This window comes from Pyrenophora tritici-repentis, chromosome 6, assembly GCF_003171515.1.
Source record: "Pyrenophora tritici-repentis strain M4 chromosome 6, whole genome shotgun sequence".
NCBI classification, from domain to species: Eukaryota; Fungi; Ascomycota; class Dothideomycetes; order Pleosporales; family Pleosporaceae; genus Pyrenophora; species Pyrenophora tritici-repentis.
In genome coordinates this window covers 791577-811537 of record NC_089395.1, presented here as the reverse complement: position 1 = coordinate 811537, position 19961 = coordinate 791577, and the positions used below count along the sequence as shown (strand labels likewise).

At 50.6% G+C, this 19961-nt stretch overlaps 11 protein-coding genes across 11 annotated transcripts; 8 read left to right on the top strand and 3 right to left on the bottom strand.

Annotated features, from left to right (window-relative positions):
- Positions 1–188: 188 nt before the first annotated feature.
- Positions 189–1675, bottom strand: PtrM4_115470 (DadA, Glycine-D-amino acid oxidase (deaminating); the record flags this gene model as incomplete). Its single annotated transcript, XM_066108171.1, has 5 exons — positions 189–252; positions 311–413; positions 497–720; positions 804–1040; positions 1131–1675. The coding sequence occupies 5 exons, from the start codon at positions 1673–1675 to the stop codon at positions 189–191; spliced, it is 1173 nt and encodes a 390-aa protein (XP_065961356.1).
- Positions 1676–2362: 687 nt separating this feature from the next.
- Positions 2363–4976, bottom strand: PtrM4_115460 (C6 transcription factor; the record flags this gene model as incomplete). The annotated part of the gene is made up of 5 exons (XM_001934929.1): positions 2363–3083; positions 3130–4456; positions 4531–4597; positions 4652–4722; positions 4781–4976. The coding sequence occupies 5 exons, from the start codon at positions 4974–4976 to the stop codon at positions 2363–2365; spliced, it is 2382 nt and encodes a 793-aa protein (XP_001934964.1).
- A 498-nt stretch (positions 4977–5474) lies between these two features.
- Positions 5475–6868, top strand: PtrM4_115450 (L-alanine-DL-glutamate epimerase and related enzyme enolase superfamily; the record flags this gene model as incomplete). Its single annotated transcript, XM_001934928.1, has 3 exons — positions 5475–5802; positions 5856–6630; positions 6679–6868. 3 exons carry the CDS (start codon positions 5475–5477, stop codon positions 6866–6868), a joined length of 1293 nt encoding a protein of 430 aa, XP_001934963.1.
- Positions 6869–7491: 623 nt separating this feature from the next.
- On the top strand, positions 7492–9257 carry PtrM4_115440 (UDP-glucose pyrophosphorylase; the record flags this gene model as incomplete). Its single annotated transcript, XM_066108170.1, has 4 exons — positions 7492–7644; positions 7735–8316; positions 8386–9120; positions 9186–9257. The coding sequence occupies 4 exons, from the start codon at positions 7492–7494 to the stop codon at positions 9255–9257; spliced, it is 1542 nt and encodes a 513-aa protein (XP_065961355.1).
- A 603-nt stretch (positions 9258–9860) lies between these two features.
- On the top strand, positions 9861–10896 carry PtrM4_115430 (nuclease PA3; the record flags this gene model as incomplete). The annotated part of the gene is made up of 3 exons (XM_001934926.1): positions 9861–9927; positions 9978–10444; positions 10492–10896. 3 exons carry the CDS (start codon positions 9861–9863, stop codon positions 10894–10896), a joined length of 939 nt encoding a protein of 312 aa, XP_001934961.1.
- Positions 10897–11178: 282 nt separating this feature from the next.
- PtrM4_115420 (Glyoxalase-2 domain containing protein) lies at positions 11179–12427 on the top strand (the record flags this gene model as incomplete). Its single annotated transcript, XM_001934925.1, has 2 exons — positions 11179–11217; positions 11327–12427. 2 exons carry the CDS (start codon positions 11179–11181, stop codon positions 12425–12427), a joined length of 1140 nt encoding a protein of 379 aa, XP_001934960.1.
- Positions 12428–12633: 206 nt separating this feature from the next.
- PtrM4_115410 (FabG, Dehydrogenase with different specificities (related to short-chain alcohol dehydrogenase)) lies at positions 12634–13373 on the bottom strand (the record flags this gene model as incomplete). The annotated part of the gene is made up of 2 exons (XM_001934924.2): positions 12634–12679; positions 12742–13373. 2 exons carry the CDS (start codon positions 13371–13373, stop codon positions 12634–12636), a joined length of 678 nt encoding a protein of 225 aa, XP_001934959.2.
- Positions 13374–14580: 1207 nt separating this feature from the next.
- On the top strand, positions 14581–15108 carry PtrM4_115400 (uncharacterized protein; the record flags this gene model as incomplete). The annotated part of the gene is made up of 1 exon (XM_066108169.1): positions 14581–15108. The coding sequence occupies one exon, from the start codon at positions 14581–14583 to the stop codon at positions 15106–15108; it is 528 nt and encodes a 175-aa protein (XP_065961354.1).
- A 30-nt stretch (positions 15109–15138) lies between these two features.
- Positions 15139–15585, top strand: PtrM4_115390 (uncharacterized protein; the record flags this gene model as incomplete). The annotated part of the gene is made up of 1 exon (XM_066108168.1): positions 15139–15585. One exon carries the CDS (start codon positions 15139–15141, stop codon positions 15583–15585), a length of 447 nt encoding a protein of 148 aa, XP_065961353.1.
- A 450-nt stretch (positions 15586–16035) lies between these two features.
- On the top strand, positions 16036–16810 carry PtrM4_115380 (uncharacterized protein; the record flags this gene model as incomplete). The annotated part of the gene is made up of 2 exons (XM_066108167.1): positions 16036–16422; positions 16493–16810. The coding sequence occupies 2 exons, from the start codon at positions 16036–16038 to the stop codon at positions 16808–16810; spliced, it is 705 nt and encodes a 234-aa protein (XP_065961352.1).
- A 374-nt stretch (positions 16811–17184) lies between these two features.
- On the top strand, positions 17185–19220 carry PtrM4_115370 (uncharacterized protein; the record flags this gene model as incomplete). The annotated part of the gene is made up of 4 exons (XM_066108166.1): positions 17185–17270; positions 17323–18114; positions 18165–18401; positions 18449–19220. The coding sequence occupies 4 exons, from the start codon at positions 17185–17187 to the stop codon at positions 19218–19220; spliced, it is 1887 nt and encodes a 628-aa protein (XP_065961351.1).
- Positions 19221–19961: the final 741 nt, after the last annotated feature.

Genomic DNA, 19961 nt, shown 5'->3' with positions numbered 1-19961 from the left:
CGCTGTCACGTGCGCGTAATACTCACAACACACACGCTGAATCGAGAAGGTGCCATGTTCGAGCACACTAGGAACTCAATTATGTAGAATTTTGCGGCGCTCTATTCTTTTCCAAGACTATGCCATCTTCACTGCTTGGAATCTACTCGGCCATCTCATCAATCTACCCATGGGCGATTTTACAAGCCTCAGAGTTTAGCTCTAGGCTCTAGAGCCTGCTTAACAAGCTCTAGCACGCGCTCTGCAGTCCCCCTAGTTGATATTAGCATGGAAGCTCGCTCACGAGGAACCGAAGAAAGAATATACATACCATGAAGACTGATACCCCGCTCCTGCATGCCCATAGCAATGCACAACAGGAACACTCCACTTCCCCTTCTCAGTCTCGATTCTTGGCCCACCAATACGCGAAGCTGGTAGCCGGTCAACACAGTCCTCCCCAACCCTATTTTCCCCTATATCCGGATAGTTTGTAAGAAAAGGAGGGGATACTCACGTCTCAACCCAATATTTCTCGCAATAACCTGTAAATCTTCTGGTTTCCCCAGCTCAGGGCAAAGCTCACAGCACCTCTTCATGATATCCTGGCCGAGCTCCTCGTCCCACTCATCGCTCCAGTCGTTGTCTTGGCGACTTCCACCAAGGATGACACCGCCGCCGAGGGGACGCGGGAAGACGTATGTGGTTGTGGGATCAATTCGTTTGGGGGAGCGAAGGTACCTGTTTTGTATTATCAGCGATGATATTCGAATGGATAAAAAGGATCGGAGAAGCAAGAAGTTCCAAGCAAGACGTTATCGTACTTGACACGCTCGAATTCGTACATTCGGGTTATCGGTTTCTTCGGCTCGGCAACGAGGAGCGTTTGCCCGCGGGTGGGATAGAGATTGGTGTCACGGATGTCGGATAGTCTAAGGGAGCCGAGACCGGTGCAGTTGATGAGAAGTGTCGTGGAAGGATGATCGGTCAGAACTGCCGAGACAGATGTGTAATGGCGGCGAACGAGTTTTACGCCTTTGGCCAAGGCTTGAGCCTGGAGCCTATCTTCACGTTAGCATAGCTCCTATACCCAGTTTGTGGGTTGGCGACGGTAGTAAGGTACTACTAGATCAGTTGAGAGCACAACGTACCACTGCAGATATACCTGCGTATTGATCCGATATGTTTGTGGGAACTCCAATCCAAACACAGCATTTTTGGGTAACTCGTTCTCAGCCAACGTTCTCAGGCCACCAACAAGTTGATCATACCACACCTTCCCCGTCCCCTCGCTCAGAATCCCAGTCTCTTCAATTGACGCATCAAAAACAGCCCACATACTCATGCGGCCAATTCCGTTCTCATTACCACCGCCATTGACGCCGTCTATGCTTTCTGTCTCACCAGCTCTCGACGATTGACAGCCAAATACGTTCTTTCCATCAATAAGCTCACCGAAACGCTTGAAGGTTATCTCGTCATATCGTTCAAGGGGCCCATTGTCGTGGGCCATAGAAGACCAGTTTGCGCCTGCCCATGGTGATGTGTATTCTATGGATCGGTCACCTGGGAAATGCTTCGCGACCACGGTGATTTTCGCGCTAGGGTAGGTGTGAGACAGGACAAGTGAGGTTGTCAGGCCGACTACACCTGCACCAAGGATGAGAACATGATGTTGGTCTGAAGATGTAGCCATGTTGGTGGTGGTAATTGAGACGATTGTTGATCGATAAGATGCTTCGTAGTTGTGGTATGTGAATCTGTCGAATTGTCGCGAGCTTGTAATCGACTTTGCTGAAATGAACAAAACGATGGTATGAATTTGTGAATTGACATTGCAGAGGCTGAGATTCTTATACATCAGGCCATCGGAGTAGTCTGCGCTCGTATCGCCAAGCTATTCCGAGTTCCCTTAGCCTATTCCGACGGTAAACGGCCCAACAGATAGGAAGAGTCACAGGAGCAAGTCTACATATGGAAGCAGGAAGACGGTCGTACCAGTACGTAAAAAGTGTGCACCCCATTGAAAAGACCTGTTAAATTGTCAAGAATTATCGTGTGTGAGCAAAATGTGAGATGCTTGTCGTGAGCTGAGTTGACAGCACCGATAACGCTGTTGCCGAGATCGGAACAGCCTTTCCGTTGAGTGCCAAACCCACGTAGGCAGGTGCGCGCCTCTTATGATTAGGAACTTAGTCAAGCACATCTGCATGTTAAAAGACCCGTTCAAAACAAATAATGGGTATCATTGCCAAATAAGCTAGTGAGTGTTGTATTACGCGACAACAAGATTCAAGCCTCCTCCCTATTAAATCGCAAACGCCTTTTTGTATTGAACCTCCTGCCTAGAAGCCTTGTATCGGATATCGATGTATTAAATATCTCAGGCAGTCTGCTTCATGAACCAGTCTGAGCTCGCATCAACCATGTAATTTGTGATGTTCGACTCATTTCCAAAACCACCGTCTGAGATCTGCATGTTGCCGTCAGGGGCAGCGTAGCTCGTAGGACCATCTACTGTCACCGGCAACCTAGGCATGTTGAAAAAGTCAAAGACGTCAAGATACTCCAACTCGTTCTGTGCTGGCGTACGAGCTGGTGTAACGGATGATATCTTTAGATTTTGGGTGCTGTTGAGTTTGGGCTGTCGGGAGATGAGAAAGTCAAGATCAAAGGCGCATCGACGCATGTCTGCCAAGATCTTGACTGTTGATGGTGTCACGCGTTCACCGTTCGCGCCTGTGGGGCTTTGCTGGCTCTCCTGGTACTCGGAGAGAACGCGGGCAAGTAGGCTTGCGTAGCGAGTGCCAACCTCCCAATACTGGCCCATCTCTCGTAGAGTGCTGACGAGGAGGTTGATCGACTGGTCGACACGGTGATCAATCGTCGACCCATGGACGAGGAGAACACGCGCAGCGACCCAAAGAGAAAACGCAAAGGGTGGGCCGAGTTTACTCAGTAGGCCATTGTCGCGTACAGTAGCGCATAGAGTGGTAATGTTCTCGACGGCGCTGAGGCACCTCTGACTGGCGCTGAAAGACGGGGTGAATATTGGCGATCGATGGGTGGGGTAGGCAGCGGACGAGTGCAGACGGATCACGGTGCTAGAAGAGTCAGTACATATAGGTAGTTTAGCGCAACTGAACTCACGTATGGAATGCTGCATGAAGCATGACCAAGCCACTGTCTAGACTGTGACCCATTCCTGGTTTTGCGAATAATCTTGCCGCATTGCCAAACTCCTGGGGCAGGTTGTACTTCCACTCCTCAATGGCATTGTCAAGCTCCCGATATTCGCCTTGCCAGGACTCGACGTCTGACAACGACGTGATATCTACTGGCTTCTTGAGGAACTTGTGTATCCGTGTGAGGATTCCCAGGATTTCCACATAGTATGAAAAGGAGCCCAAGTTTTCCGGCCGGTTCATGCTGTAATCTGACCTTGTCGAGGTTTGGAACCACCTGGTCTCTACGGGGACATTGCGTGCATACAGGTCGTCGCGGCAAGGCAGTCGGCGATCAATTTCCTTCTCGTCTAGTGCAAACTCAAATGCGGTCGCAACAGTTGCATATCGATCGAGGACATATATCATCCAGAAGAGCCTGCGTCGGCTCTCTTCCTCTATCCAATCTTTCGGCTCGGGCAGTGTCATGGCCCTCAGTGTGTAGATTGATGCGAACTGGGGAGCGACGGTTGGTGAGTAACTCTCCACCGATAGACCCAGCTGCACCACAGACCGGGTAATGAGAGCGAGTAGGTTCCAACCTGGGGGTCCATTGGAGCAGCCAACAACGTCCAGTGCAAGAATGACAAGAGCCTGCAACGATTTGACCGAACTGTTTTCGATTCCAAAGAGCAAAACCTTCTCCTTTGAACTCTTGTGGTACCGCGCGCGCTTTTCCGCGGTTAGACGCGGGTCCGTGGAAAACTTGACAGTCGTCGCGACGACTGCATGCAGAATGATTCTGTCTGCTTCCTCGAGCGCCGCATCCCCGAATAGAGAGTTTAGTGTAGTCTGTCTGTGGAGAATTGGACACCATGTGTTGATGTGCTTGAAGAACAAGTCGACTAGTCCGTACAAAAGATCATAAGGTGGGAAGTCGGCATCGGATTGGCCCAGAGTTCTTGATATGGTGGGGAGGAATGGGTCGTTGTACGATGTGTATGCGTCTCTTGAGAGGCGGCTTCCCACACCGCCCATATCCTCGTGCTGATAGCCATTCTCTGTAATCGAGGGGGTTCGCCTGCTATCCGTGACGCCATTTCCATATTGACTCTGTATCGCGTTCTGCGAGGGAAAGGTGGGCTTCTGAATGAAGAGAGCCGTCTCGGGACGAGGGATGTGGGGCGTTTGTATGACGGGCGGGCTTCGAAAGGCAGCTACCTCTTGCGGAGAGGGACCAGAAGCAGTGACTTGGTTGTTGGAAAGATGATTGATCTGCGACTGCTGCTGCACAAGGAGGGCTTCGAGCTTGTCTGCGATGCGACAGTCAGCTTGCGATGATACGACACATGGGTCGACCTCATGCAGACCTCGGCACACGACTTACCAAGTCGCGACTCGAGTTCGCGGCCGTATCCCGCTCGGAGACCTGGCTTCTTGCGAGGAAGGTAAACCTGTCGGCGATTCAGTTCAGCTAGCAGTTGACGTCAGTAGCACGAGCAGCTCACGCATGCCGAGTGGTTCTTCAAGCACCACGAACACGCAGGCGCGCCCCTGTCGCATTTGACTTTGCGCTGCTCTACAATAGCATTGTTAGGATAACCATGTTTTCGGCGCCTTTTTCGGGTGACACGTACTGCATGTTTCACAGCTTACGGACAGAGGTCTCTTTCTCTTGTTCGACGTGCCGCTCTGGCTCCTGTCGTTGGCGTCGTCGTCGCTGGAGTGCTCATCTCCGCTCCAATCGTGCGCATCGGCAGGTGAATGGTTGGAGAGCTTCGCAGTACCGTGGGGGCTTCCCGTTTGCTGCTGGGTAGTAGCTCGCTGCTCCATTGTGAAAGATGCACCTTTGGATGCGAGCTCTCTCTGCCGAACTTTCGCGCGCAGCTGTACCGAGGAAAAGCCCCGCCTACAAGCTTTAGACCCTTTCCCCAGATATGGTAGCTACGGGCTAAATGTGTGTCCGCACGCTTTCATTGGTGGCCTTGGGTGGGACGCTGGCATTTCGGTACAATGCTTACAATGCTCATGTGCAGAAACGCGGTGCTCGGTCTTGTCCTGCTTTACCCGACATGGCCGACAGCCTCTCTAACCCGACCGCGCTCCACTTGGCTGCCCCATGTGTAGTCAAGGACGCCTTCTACCCTCGTTGTAGGTCGCTGCGAGATGGACCGAGCCTGCTTCTCGGCTTGCTAATTCGCATACGATCGTCCTGATATATGATAATGTAGTGCCACCATACAGTACTGTACGCCGTGCACATAGTTACCCCTCTTTCGCTATCTGCCATCTCTTGACTTTCCCACGAGAACTGCTCTTCTCGATATTGCAATGCCTTCTTCTACGCCTTCTGGCAGCGTGCGCCCGTTTCCTACCATCAAACATGTCCGCACATTCATTACACAAGGCCCCGGAAGCGGCGGAGACTACCACAATGTTGCGGGCGGACATTGGCTGATTGACAGCAAAATCTCTACCCCCATGAGCCAGTATGAGGAGTATCGCAAGTCGAGAACGAGCTGGGGAATCAACGTCCTGGGCTCTTTCTGTGTGGAGCTTGAGGCCAGTGATGGCACTAAAGGCTTTGCTACTGGCTTTGGAGGGCCACCGGCATGCTGGCTGGTAGCTGAGCACTTTGAGCGTTTCTTGATCGGCCAAGGTGAGCCACCTCCAAATGCGCAGTGTCTAGTATGAAATCTGACGATAGTGTAGATCCCAGAGATACAAACCACATGTTTGAGCAAATGTACCGTGCTTCCATGTTTTACGGTCGCAAGGGTCTCCCCGTCGCCGTCATCTCCGTAATCGATCTTGCCATATGGGATCTCCTCGGCCACATTCGCAACGAACCCGTATACAAGATGTTAGGTGGATCAACTCGGGAGAGGCTCAACTTCTACTGCACTGGTCCTGAGCCAGCAGCAGCAAAGGAGATGGGTTTCTTCGGCGCAAAGGTACCACTACCTTATGGACCTGGCGAGGGTGTGGAGGGTCTTAAGAAGAACGTAGAGTTCCTGACTAAGCACCGTGAAAGCGTTGGGCCAGACTTTCCTCTCATGGTTGACTGTTACATGAGTCTGAACGTACCATATACCATCGAAGTAGTCAAAGCGACTGAGCATCTCAACCTGAACTGGTGGGAAGAATGCTTATCCCCTGACGATTCGGACGGCTTCGAGCAGATCAAGCGCGCTCATCCACGCATGAAGTTCACCACAGGCGAACACGAATACTCGCGATATGGTTTCAGAAAACTCATCGAGGGCCGCAACCTAGACATCCTGCAGCCCGACGTCATGTGGGTCGGGGGTATGACTGAACTCCTCAAGATTTCGGCTATGGCTGCTGCATATGATATCCCTGTGGTCCCTCATGCAAGCGGCCCATACTCTTACCACTTTGTGGTGTCTCAGGCCAATTGCCCATTCCAAGAGTATTTGGCGAACTCGCCGGATGGCAAGTCCGTCTTGCCTGTCTTTGGCAACCTGTAAGTTCTTACCTGTGATCTATTAAAGTTTACGCTGATGATTTGTAGCTTCACCAATGAGCCCATCCCCAGCAAGGGCTATCTCGATGTCAAGACTCTCGATCTCCCTGGTTTTGGTCTCGAACTGAACCCTAATGCGGGATTGATCGACGCCACTCGTATCCTGAACCCTGCGCCACAAAAGGCGTTGAAGCCTGCCGAACCCGAGAAGCAGACAGAAACAAATGGACAATCGTGATGTGGATACATGAAGGCGTTTGAGGTTTCCGTGTAAATTTTCGGTTCGGGCTTCTGATGTTCATGCATTGCGCCGGTGCTGCAAACGTTTCTTTTTTTTTTTCTCAACTCTTTTGTTGGGCAACAAGAGGGATCTAGACAGACTGTGTATGTCTGCAAATGGCGGAATAAACCAGGGTAAATACTATTCATGGCAGCACCTGGGTGACATAAAATACTGGGCAGTGTATGCCTCACCCAATGGACGTGTCTGGCGACTACAGTGGTTTTTTTACACTAGTATGTCCAGTATTTCATGACATCCAGGTGCGGGACAAACAATATTTCATTGCAGAGCTGTAACTCAAAAAGTTGTGAGACGATAGTCGTCTACCTATAATTAGTGACGATTTGCGGGTGCTGACGATCTCGGGAGGCGCGACCTTGTCCATGTGCGGCAACGACGCACGCCGAGTGGGGCGACACGACCGTCAGAGCTGAGCTATAGTCGATTCTTCGTAACGCGCTGTGGGTCTGAAGCTCTACATATAACTCTGCACGCCGTTTTCAGACTTTTGAGTTCAATTCCAGTTCTCGATTCCATTATTCAAATTACCCCACTACTACCCCACTTATAACACCACCATGGAGGCCATCAAAGACACAGTAAACAACGCGCTTGAGAAGCTCAACATTGGCGGGGGCACCCAGGGAGCAGCCCCAGCGAAGGAGCCATCAGAGGAACAGCTCAACGAGCTCAAGTCAAAGTACCAGAAGGCTGGCCAGGAGCAAGTATTTGTATGTATAGGCCTGCAGATGCATACGAGTCTTGAACACCATGAGATGCATACGAGTCGTGAACCATGAGATGCTAACCATAGGACGCAGGCCTTCTACGACAAACTCTCTGCCTCGGAGAAGGCGACTCTCTACGAGCAATTGAGCAACTTCAACCCCGACTACATCAACGAAATCACCGAGCGTGCACTCCACCCCGCCCAGTCCGAAGCCACTGAGACCAAGCTCGAACCTCTTCCAGAAAATGCCACATCCTCGGTCCTTGACTCTTCGCAGGGAGATCTCGACCAATGGTACAACAGCGGTCTGGAGCTGATTGCTGAGAACAAGGTTGCCGTCGTGCTCATGGCCGGTGGTCAGGGCACTCGTCTTGGTAGCTCCGCACCAAAGGGCTGCTTTGACATTGGCCTGCCCAGCAAGAAGAGCCTGTTCCAGCTCCAGGGTGAGCGCATCAGGAAGGCCGAGATGTTGGCCGCGAAGAAGCACAACAAAGACAGCGTAACCATCCCATGGTATGTCATGACTAGCGGACCTACTCGAGGGCCCACTGCAGACTTCTTTGCAAAGCACGACTACTTTGGTCTGAAGAAGGAGAATGTCGTCATCTTCGAGCAGGGTGTTCTACCGTGTATTTCAAACGAGGGAAAGATTCTACTAGAGAGCAAGTCAAAGGTATGTTTGCAGCAACTGCACTTCCCCTAGCCGTCGCCAAGTCCTTGATATCGTACTGATACTGTGTAGGTTGCGGTTGCACCTGATGGCAACGGTGGTCTCTACCAAGCCCTCATCCAATCTGGCGTCGTAGCAGACATGGGAAAGCGTGGTATCCAACACATTCACGCATACTGTGTCGACAACTGTCTCGTCAAGGTTGCAGACCCCGTCTTTATCGGCTTCTCTGCATCCAAGAACGTCGACATCGCTACCAAGGTCGTCCGTAAGCGTAACGCTAAGGAGTCAGTCGGTCTCATTCTCCAGAAGAACGGCAAGCCAGATGTTGTTGAATACTCTGAGATCTCAACCGAAGACGCAGAGGCCAAGGACTCCAAGGACTCTGAACTGCTCAAGTTCCGCGCTGCCAACATTGTCAACCACTACTACTCATACAAGTTCCTCGAAAGCATCCCGGAGTGGGCAAAGAAGCTTCCGCACCACGTTGCGCGAAAGAAGATTCCTTTCGTCAACACCGAGACTGGCGAGACGGTCAAGCCAGAGAAGCCAAACGGCATCAAGTTGGAGCAGTTTGTCTTTGATTGCTTCCCCTTCCTTACTCTGGAGAAGTTTGCTTGCATGGAAGTAAAGCGTGAAGACGAATTCTCTCCACTGAAGAACGCCCGAGGAACCGGCGAGGACGACCCCGATACTAGCAAGCAAGACATCATGACCCAGGGCAAGAAGTGGGTTCAAGCTGCTGGTGCCACTGTTGTGAGCGAGGATCCCAAGGATGGTATCGAGGTTTCACCGTTGATCTCCTACGTAAGTCCCATATCCTACCTGATGCCTAGACTTGTAGACCGTATTGTATACTGACTATACAACAGGGCGGCGAAGGCCTCGATTTCCTCAAGACCAGGTCCCTCAAGGCCCCGGCAGTTATTGAGTCTGAAGATTAGAAGCGCTCCGGACCGAGAAACACGTTCCTTTTTGCATGATAGCACGTCTCACATGCAACAAGAACGGTCGATGGCACTGGACTGGGAAAATAGATAGACACGAATGATATGAACCTCACGAACGACGTCTTCGAACTCCATGAAATTCCTCTTCAATGTAATAAAAGATGACTAGCAATCTTCAGAGAAGTCAACTACACACACTTAGTATAGACATCAAGTAACAGAAAGCTAGGTCATTGCGGCTGTGAAACTACATCTCAAAGCTTATCCATCTCAAAAACCTTCCCATGGACCTGTTGAAAAAGTTGCAGTATTTAGACAAAAGATTCGATCTGATCCAGGTACAAAATGTTCGCGGCTTCATGAGAGCACCGTGTTGAGTGCAAGGACCAAGGTGGGGAAGGTCGGGTGTCCCGCTAGCCTGCAACGATCTCCACCAGCCGGACCCTGGCGCGTCATCGCAATGCATCACGCGTCGACTGAAGAGCATCTTGTCTCTCCAGGCGCACGTTTCAGCACCTCGGCGCTTATGCCGCATACTTGCACCTACATCTAGCAACTTCCCTACTATACTTACCATTTTGTATATACTCAGACGATATGTTTATCAGAGGCGTTTTAACAGGAGCGACACTCCTAGCTGCCACTACAGCATGGAACACCGACGGTACATCGATGTCTCAAGCCTCGAGCAATCCTGACGCTGACTTCTTACAGTTCATAATCAGATTGGCTTCATGGCGGAGACTTTCTTCACGCCTCAAACAACGTTGATACTCGCCAAGATTCTCGAACCCAAGTATAACGGCTCAGTCGGGCGCGCTGCAGCATGGGCAGATGGGTACGCGCATACCAGCGAAGGCCATTTTTCTTACCAGTGGCATTGGATAGACACACACGATAATCAACCCGAATCGTGCCACCTCGACTATGTCCGCGACTGTGCGAAGGGAGGGTGCGTTGTTAGCGCTATTGCGAACCAAACGGGCATATTGCGGGAATGCATAACTCAGGTCCAGGACGGGAAGTTGGCTGGAGGCACCAATCTGACGTGTTCTTATGCGTTGAAATGGGTGGCTCATTTCCTTGGGGACATTCACCAGCCGCTGCATGCCAGTGGACGAGCTGTCGGTGGTAATACGTACAAGGTGGTCTTTGGAAACCATTCGACCCAACTGCATGCTGTAAGTCTTGACCCAGTGCACTTTCAGACAGAAGCTTACAGTCAAAGGTCTGGGACGGTTTCATACCATACTATGCAGCCGAAGCTAGCCATCCGTTCTCGAACCAGTCCCTAGATCCTTTCTTCGCCGATCTCGTTACCCGCATTCGTAAAGATCAGTTCTACTCGGCACCATACATGTGGCTATCTTGCACGAATCCTTCAACGCCGATAGATTGCGCGACAGCCTGGGCGAGAGAGAGTAACAAGTGGGACTGCGATTACGTATATAGTCGCGTACAGAACGATACCGATCTTGGGACAAATGGGTACGCAGCAGGAGCAGTTCCCATCGTGGAGCTGCAAATTAGCAAGGCTGCGCTCAGGCTGGGTACATGGCTTAACAAGCTTGTGGAGGGATCTATAGAAGGATCAAAGTATGCTACGGATGAACAGGAGATCATCGAGCTATAGGACAGCAATCCAAATTATGATTGATGTCTAGAGTCGTACGCTTACTGTTTACACATGGGAAATGGCATACTCAACCAGATTTGTCTATAGTGCGCATACCAACACGGAGATGGCATATGTCAGCGAGTGGCGTTCGTGGTCCGACTCGGAATCCATGTGGGGTCCCATCTCACTTCCCCACATTCCCGGAGATACTGATATATCTTATATTTCCATCGCCAGAAGCAAGCACGATAATAGTTTGCGCATCTCATTTCGTCAAACACAAGAGAAGTTTCCAAGATGGCGTTTGAGGACATGAAAGACAAAATTACTCCTTCAGTAAGTCCAATTCACTGCCCCACATACCTCACTGGTGTTGCCACCTACTGCACTATATCAAATTTCCCAGGAATAGACCTCACCTATCAAAGCCACTAACAATACCCAGAATCATAGCCGTGAGACATCACCAAACCGCGGCTCTTCGGTCCACCAATCCATTGCAATTCCTAAACCGTGCAAACCCCTCCGTCAATGGCAACATGAACAAAACATCGACCGTGATGCCCAAATCAAGCTTACAAAACTGGTACACATGCGCTACCAACATCCCAATCTTGATGAAATCAGCACCTTTCTCCGCGACTTCGGCATGAGCGTCGCAAAACAAGTCGACGAAAAAGTATGGTTCAAAGGCTACAGTGACGACCAATACGTCTATTACGCGCGACGTGGACCCAAAAAGTTCCTGGGTGGAACCTTTGAAGTCGCCAGCTACGCCGAGCTAGAAAAAGCCGCAAAACTGCCTTGCGCAGCAAGCGGTATCCAAGAACTAACAGATGCACCTGGAGGCGGGTCAATGGTAACCCTCCACGACCCAGAAGGTTTTCCCATAAACCTGCTCTACGGCCAGACGAAAAAAGAAGCCGGACCCTACCCAGAAACACTGATTACGAATTACGAAAACAACAAACCGCGTATCGCTCGCTTCCAGCGCTTTAAACCAGGACCGGCGGCTGTGCATAAACTAGGTCATTACGGTCTTTGCGTCACGAACTTCCAACAGGAAATGCAATGGTACACACGAACCTTCAATATCGTTCCCACGGATTTCCTCTACATTAACACGCCCGACGATCCATCCCAGCCCCGCAAAGACGTCGCCATCTTCGCACACATCGACCTGGGGCCAGACTACACCGACCACCACACCATCTTCCTGTCCCAAAACCCGTCCGCGCACGTGCACCACTCGTCCTTTGAAGTGCATGACTTTGACACGCAGAAGTTGGGGCATGAGTGGTTGGCGAAGAAGGGGTATGATAGTGTGTGGGGGGTTGGGAGACATATTTTGGGAAGCCAGCTTTTTGATTATTGGTGGGATACTACGGGTTTTATGATTGAACATTATGCGGATGGGGATTTGGTGAATGAGGAGACGGAGGTGGGGTGGGGGGAGGCGGGGGATGAGAGTTTGGCGGTTTGGGGGCCAGAGGTTCCGGGGTGGTTTTTGGAAGGGGTAAGGCCGGAGGAGAGGTCTGTGTTGTGAAGTTGGGAGAGGGATGTCGATTTGTTTTTTTGTACAGGGATGGAGCGTGTGTCTATTTACCATTTTTGAACTTTACCCCAGCCAACATCTGTAACCCCATCGTTCGCGTAATACCTTCCACTGACCTTCTCTCCCTCTTCCTTGCTCCCTGAACCGCTCAAACCACCATTCTCATCTCCCCCCTCCCCAACACCCCCACCGCCAATCTAACCGGAATCCTCGCCCCCTCCTCCAACGTCTTCGGCGGCCTCCCTACCAAATTCCCCATATCACTATCCACCCACCCCGGACAACAACAATTAATCCTCACCCACTCGTTCTCCCTCGCCAGCACCACAGTAAGCGCATTCACAAGTGCCTTGCTAACCTGATAAGATTTCGGCGGCGCTCCAAAGCCAGCAGCTTCCTGACTGTTAGATCTAACAGAGCTGACATATTTGTCGGCTAAAACGTTAATATCTGAAACCGTCTTGACTGAGTGAAAGCGCGATTGCGTAGATGCAGGATAATTTGAGAGAGCCGATGCTGTACTACTAACGTTTACGATGCGTGCGCCTTGTGTGTCCTTCATCTTTCCCTCGTGGAGGAAAATTTTGCATATAGTTTTCGTACTGTGGTAGTTTACATCAATTGTTTGGGCGGCTGTGTCGGCGGTTTCATTTTTGTTGTTGTTTATGCCCGCGTTGTTGATGAGGACGTCGATTTTCCCGGTTTCCGGCAGCGTGGTTCGTAGGAAGGCATTGATAGAGGCGATGGAGGTGATGTCTAGTTTAGCATAGTGGATTTCGTTGGGGGGGATGGCCGAGATGGACAGGGCGGTGCCGCTGCGGGATGTGGCGTATATGGTAAGAGGGCGTGGGTGTTGGGTTTTGGAGAGGAGGTGGATTATTCCTTGGCCGATTCCGCGGTTGGAGCCGGTGACGACTATGGTTAGGGGTGCGGGCATTTTGTGCACGTTCTGGGTGGTTTGGTATGGTGTCTGTGGTGAAATGACTTTGAGTTTTTATTGGGATGGTTGCTTGTTTATGTTTACTTGTGGAAGTCGTGATGTCAACACAGTCCATGACGTAGGGATCATCGAGTTATGTTGCGGAGGTGAAACAGATTGGGAATGGATAAGAACTGCACCGTTGTTGAAGATCGGAATACCAAGGCAATTGAATTCTAGAAATTGTAGCTGTGCCATGAATTTAGCAAGTGAGCGGAGCATATTAACCTGCTTTACCTCTGTCTCTGGTGAGATGCGGCTAGCCGAGAGATGGTTTCGACGTCCATCTTCATACCAGATATCGTGGGATGGAACGCTAGGTAGGCGCTTCATCATAATAAAGGGTGCACCTAGAGCTCTGTTGGAGATCTTGTCACAACTGTTAGCATCCGGGACTAGCATAGTCATACGCTTGTAGAGATGCTGCATCAAGGAAACCTCGAAGTCCAAGTTGTGGGAATCGCCTAGCTGCCAACGAGCTGGTGTACCAACAGCAGGCATCTTAATAGCAAAGTCCTCATCTTCACCTCTAATGACAACTCGTAGAACGACAACATGGTGATAGCCGCCTTCGAAATGTGCTATGAGCTCTATGTCTTCATGCTAGATGCCATACGAGTCCCAATAAAAGATAACGTCCTTGAGCTTTCTTACTAGATTTTTCTGAACATATTCCCAACTATGGCGGTATAGCTACTTTTTGCTTGTCACATTTTCGGCTTCCTCTTCCTTGACCAAGTAGAGACGCGGGGGTGGAACTTGGACCAATACAGCGAACTGTCCATAAGTCGAGTTCGGTTTAGTTCCTTGAACATGCAACGTTTTAGAGTAACCCAGGCTACATCAAGTCTTTTACTGTCTCAGAATTGGTTGTTCTGAGAAAGAGTGAAAGCGAGATATCAGCTGATGCCACACATTCACTACCTATTCGCTGCGGGGTAACCGGTTGACTCACTTTGGGGTCCCATTAGCGATAAGGTATGGCACTAAATATTCTTAACTGCCGTTTAATACATACCTTATACACCCTCAACCACGCATTGGACTCTACTGCCTATTGATTTGACCACCCATCGACTCGACCGCGCCTTGTGTCTACCGCAGACCCAATCCCGCATCGAGTCAACTGCGCATTGACCGAACCGAACCGGGTTCATCTGCAAAGATGGTCAGAGGACGTACAGACCACGGATTGGATTTACCGTACCTACATGGGGAGAACTATAAGGAAGCGTACCACCCACTCATGTCGAATGTCATGACATGCAAGCGAAATCAGCAAGGCTATCACTGCGCCATCTGCCACCAGGCTGTCTCAAAAGAATTCTATGAGCACCTACATCTTGCATACTGCATAGCCATAGTTACCGATATGAATGATCGAGGAGAGGCACAACTCCGTACCTGTGGTATACGACTTGCAGTAGAGTCGCCAAGGGGATGTGGAAACCATACATATGCACAAGGCTTCAACCTTATCTTCAAGCTTGCATGGAAGCACCAAGCGTTTGAGATGCCCAATTTACTCCCACACAACCTTCCGGGCTTCGTATACCCCGAGCGAGCTTCTGGGATGATGAAAGGAATGCCCAAGGTCAGGGGTATGACTGGACAACTGTCGCTCAAGTCCACAAAGATGGACATCGCGAAGGTTCAAAAGAGTGCTAATGAATTAAACCTGATTCTCTACTAGAGTCACACAGCCACTAAGGATATCCGTGGAATGGATTCCGGAGTTGATAATGTTATCCCGGCTCCTCAACATTTGGGTCAGGAAGCCTCAGCGTTTCCCTTCAACCAGATCCAGCAGAACGCTCTGGCTCGATTTGGGTTACCCCAGACAATTTCAGAGGACACAGAGGAGCTGCTGTGCAGAATGGCTGGCATACCCATCGAAGCCCAGCAGTCGAAAGCAAAAACTGTACCAGTCAAGGCTGTAATAGAATTGACAGAAACTGAAGTGCAAGATCCTGAAAGCTGGATATGCTTTGAAAACAAGAAGAGACAACAGGCACAGAGGCTGCATCGGGCACGGCTAGCGCAAAAGGAGAAAGTGTCCAAAGAGAAAGAGAGTGTCCCAGCTCGCAAGAAGGGTCAAGCTAAACAGGCCCAAAGCTCCAAATGGAAGTGTGTTCAGAAAGCCAAAAAGTGTAGTTACAGCGTTGTTTAAACAGCCGCGGCAGAGAGAGTAGCCATGTAGAGATAGGGATGGCAGGAACGAGGGCATGTTGTGCTTTGGCAATTCTAGAGGATTGGGTTACAGCACAACCCCCACCTGTAATATAATTGATCATTAAGAAGTAATTGGATAGGGCACAAATGGACAATGTTTCAAAGTACACCGTCTGTTGTCCCTGCCTGGGAGCAGGGTCGCAATGGCCCCGCATCTAATTAGATGAACTGATAGCTGTAAGCTCTTTCCTAAAATGAATCCGATTTCAACTTCACCTTCTGTTTCCCATTTCCAATCTCTTTCTCAATCACCAACCTACATACCAATTGTCTTCTTACTCTTTCATCAACATTGCGCATCTACGCGCGTCTGGACTCCTCATCCAGTTCCGTTCGCACAGAGTATCCAGCACTCACCCTAGCACCAGTCTCAATTGACTCAGTCGCCATGTTCAAGCCGCCCCTCCAGCACACGCGCATTATTGTCAGAAGCCCCATTTACTTTCCTAAGCGAGGCCTCGAGTCAAGTTCAGCATCAGACCATACCAATCATGTCAACCAAGTCGTCAACGAGTTCCAGGCGGCACAAGGAATAACAAACGCCGGCCGTGTCATCAACGAGATATGCCAACGCCTTGCAAAAGACAGGCTAACAACTCAGACCGAGCAGCTCATCTGGCTGGCGAGGTACTCACTTGATGCATCAGAGGCACATAAGCACAACGTCGACGGTAATGGCAAACCGGCCGTCCAAGAACAGCCCAAGATAGCAGACAATGGCAAGCAGCCAGCCACGTGCGAAGAAGACGACAAACAAGCCAGGGGGGTTGCATCTGTATGGGCGCACTTATGGTCAGTAGCACCATCGTGTTCGTTTCGTGTACATACTAAGATGATATTAACAGGTGAACGTCGATTCATTACCTGGCCTCACAGGCCACGAAAAGGTCATAGTGGGGCATCACTGTGGCTTTGACCAGATGTGTTGGAAGTTATGGGGGCCACAGAGAGGCATAGGGGACATATATAACGGGCTGCATAAGTACAACGGATACGAGATACGAGGCTATACGAAACATCTCAACTTGGTGCGGGGCAAGGGTCTAATATGTCTGTGTGGGTCAGGAAAGATAGCTGAATCAACCCTCATCCTAAGGAAGAAGCCAAGTAAACTTCAAGGAAAACTCATGGACATATATTCAGTGGCCCAAAGTATAAAATGAAAGACTTGAATCATTGAACAAGCATGGGCAGGCTGCAGGAAGTGGCAGTATCATTGTCTGTTCCTGTTCCTGCCAAGCCTTCGAGATGAGTGGATCTTAGGCTTCGAGGCTGTGTGAGCGATGACGCAGCCTCGCCTAGTACGCCTCAAAGTAGTCACGACCAATTACATGGCAACTTCCCCGATACTCCGTGTCATAGCGCATGCGCTTCTCTACGCGTCGAAATGCAATACAGGCTTCTAGTCCCCACATTAGTCTTCTAGTCCCTACATTGCGCCCCATTCCTTACTGTTCATCTTCAGCGACCTTACTCGGCTTGTTTTCTTTGCTATTCGCACCTACGATACCCTTTTCTTCCTGAGATAGCAATTATCATGTCAAGTTCACTTGACCCCACCAACAATGACGCGCTTCACGATAGTGCCCCACCAACACAGCAACATATACAAACAAATGCTCCGTCAGTAACATCACACTTGGATCTGAGGCTTGGATACTGATAACTGGAGTAGTATACATCTAGATGCGACACAAATCCCCGCCTATGAGGCGTCAAGTGCAACTGAGCCTCCACCCGCATACACAGAGCTCCCAGGCCAACTCGAGAATCAGGAGCTGGGCACCAATGCGGTTGTCGCAGAAGATGGGCGTGTTAATATCCGCATCGACCAAAAGGGCCGTGGGCTTTCGCGGCTCATGGTCCCCCACATTCAGCGTCAACTCACACAAGCACAAGATACCCCCGAACGTCCTCCTCCCTACGTCCCAGAATTCCTTGGTGGTGCGCCAGGTCAACGGCCTCCACCCCCTTTGAACGTTGTTATACAAGTGGTGGGATCCCGGGGCGATGTTCAGCCATTCGTCGCTCTGGGCAAGGTGCTGAAGGAGACATACGGTCATCGAGTGCGGTTAGCGACACACCCGACGTTCAAAGACTTTGTCGTGGAGAATGGTCTCGAGTTCTTCAGTATCGGCGGCGACCCGGCCGAGCTCATGGCCTTCATGGTGAAGAACCCAGGTCTGATGCCAGGTTTTGACACACTCCTCAGTGGTGATATTGGCAAGAGGAGAAAAGGTATCGCAGAGATCTTGAGGGGAACATGGAGATCTTGCATAGAAACCGGTAATGGTCTTGGTGTAGACCCTCTCCAGCAAACAGTTGAAGAGTGGATGAATGTCGAGGAGCAGCTACCAGAGCATCTAAAGAAGCCCTTCGTTGCTGACGCCATCATCGCAAATCCCCCTAGTTTTGGTCATTTGCATTGCGCCGAGAAGCTGGGGATACCTCTTCACATGATGTTTACGTAAGTCTAGTATTCCGTTGGCTGACGGTCATACACTTACACGAAAACAGCATGCCATGGTCACCTACGCAGCAGTTTCCTCATCCCCTCGCGAATATCCAATCTACAAATGCAGACCCTAGCATCACAAACTACATGTCATACATCATGGTCGACATCCTCACGTGGCAAGGTCTGGGGGATGTGATCAACAGGTTTCGCAAGGAGAGCCTTCGCCTGGATCCTATAAGCGCTGTTTGGGCCCCAGCCATGCTAGCAAGACTCAAGATTCCCTTTACATACTGCTGGTATGTCAAGATGGTTCGAGACTAGCAACATAGCTAACACTGTCCAGGTCACCCGCACTTATCCCCAAACCAAGGGATTGGAGCAACCATATCTCAATTGCCGGCTTCTACTTCCTCAACCTCGCATCTAACTACACCCCTGACCCGGAACTCGCAGCGTTCTTAGGGGCAGGAGAGCCACCTGTTTACATTGGGTTTGGTTCCATCGTGGTGGACGACCCAAATGCCATGACAAAGATGATATTCGATGCTGTCAAGATTACTGGAAAGCGAGCCTTGGTTTCCAAGGGCTGGGGTGGTTTGGGTGCTGATGACCTCGGTAAGCCCGATGACGTCTTCATGCTTGGGAACTGCCCACACGACTGGCTGTTCAAGCGTGTCTCGGCCGTCGTACATCACGGTGGAGCTGGAACTACAGCAGCTGGCATCGCGACCGGTAAACCTACCGTGGTTATTCCTTTCTTTGGAGATCAAGCTTTCTGGGGCGCTATGGTTTCGAGAGCAGGAGCAGGACCAGACCCCATACCGTACAAGGAGCTTACAGCCGAGAAACTTGCAGGCGCCATCAATGAGGCGCTTAAACCTGAGTCGCTCAGGCAAGCGCAGGAGTTGTGTGAGAAGATCAAGCAGGAAAACGGAACGCATAAGGGCGCCCAGTCTTTCCATCAAATGCTCAACTACGAAGAGATGCGATGTGCGGTCATGCCAGACAAGCCTGCTGTGTGGAGGCTCAAACGAACTCAAGTAAAGCTGAGTGCCAAGGCGGCTACCGTTCTGGCTCAACAAGGCGAAGTCAACTTTTCCGAAATGAAGCTGTAAGTTTTTTGACGACTGAATAGAATGTATCCTAATTCTCGCAGATTCCGACCTCGCGAATATGTTCCGGACGAAGGCCCTTGGGATCCTGTTTCTGGTGCAGCATCCGCCTTGACGGGTACCGCCACATCCGTGATGATGGGAGTTGCTGATATGCCCATTGAGACACTCAAACTTCTCGGCATTCACCCAGATGCCAGGAAGAAGAAAGATAAAGAAAAGTCAACGGGAAGTGAACCTTCCTCAATCAAGGAAGGAAGTAGCAGCGAGCGGCCGACGAACTCCAGAAGTGCGACGGAAACGACCCAAGGTTCAGCAAGAAGTGAGGCGACTACACCTACAGCTGCTGATGGTGCTGCTGATCTCGCCCGTATTCAAGCCGACCATGCAGCAGCCACCAGTCCTGCACCTTCTACCACGCCAAATTCCAGTGCTCCGTCTGGTTCAACGTCTAAATTCAATCTAGCGCCCAAGCCAGGGATGACCGATAACGTCGACTCTGCAGTGGATACTGGAAAGGGATTGGCTCGTATCGTTGGTGCTGGCTTCAAGTCGCCAATGGACTTCTCGTTGAACGTTGCCAAGGGATTCCACAATGTACCTAAACTGTATGGAGCAGAAGTTCGACAGGTCGATAAAGTCACTGACTTCCAGAGCGGCATACGAACAGCTGCCAAGGTAATTCAAACTGCACTATTGCGCCTGAAGCTCGCTAACATCAAGATAGCAATTTGGATTTGGGCT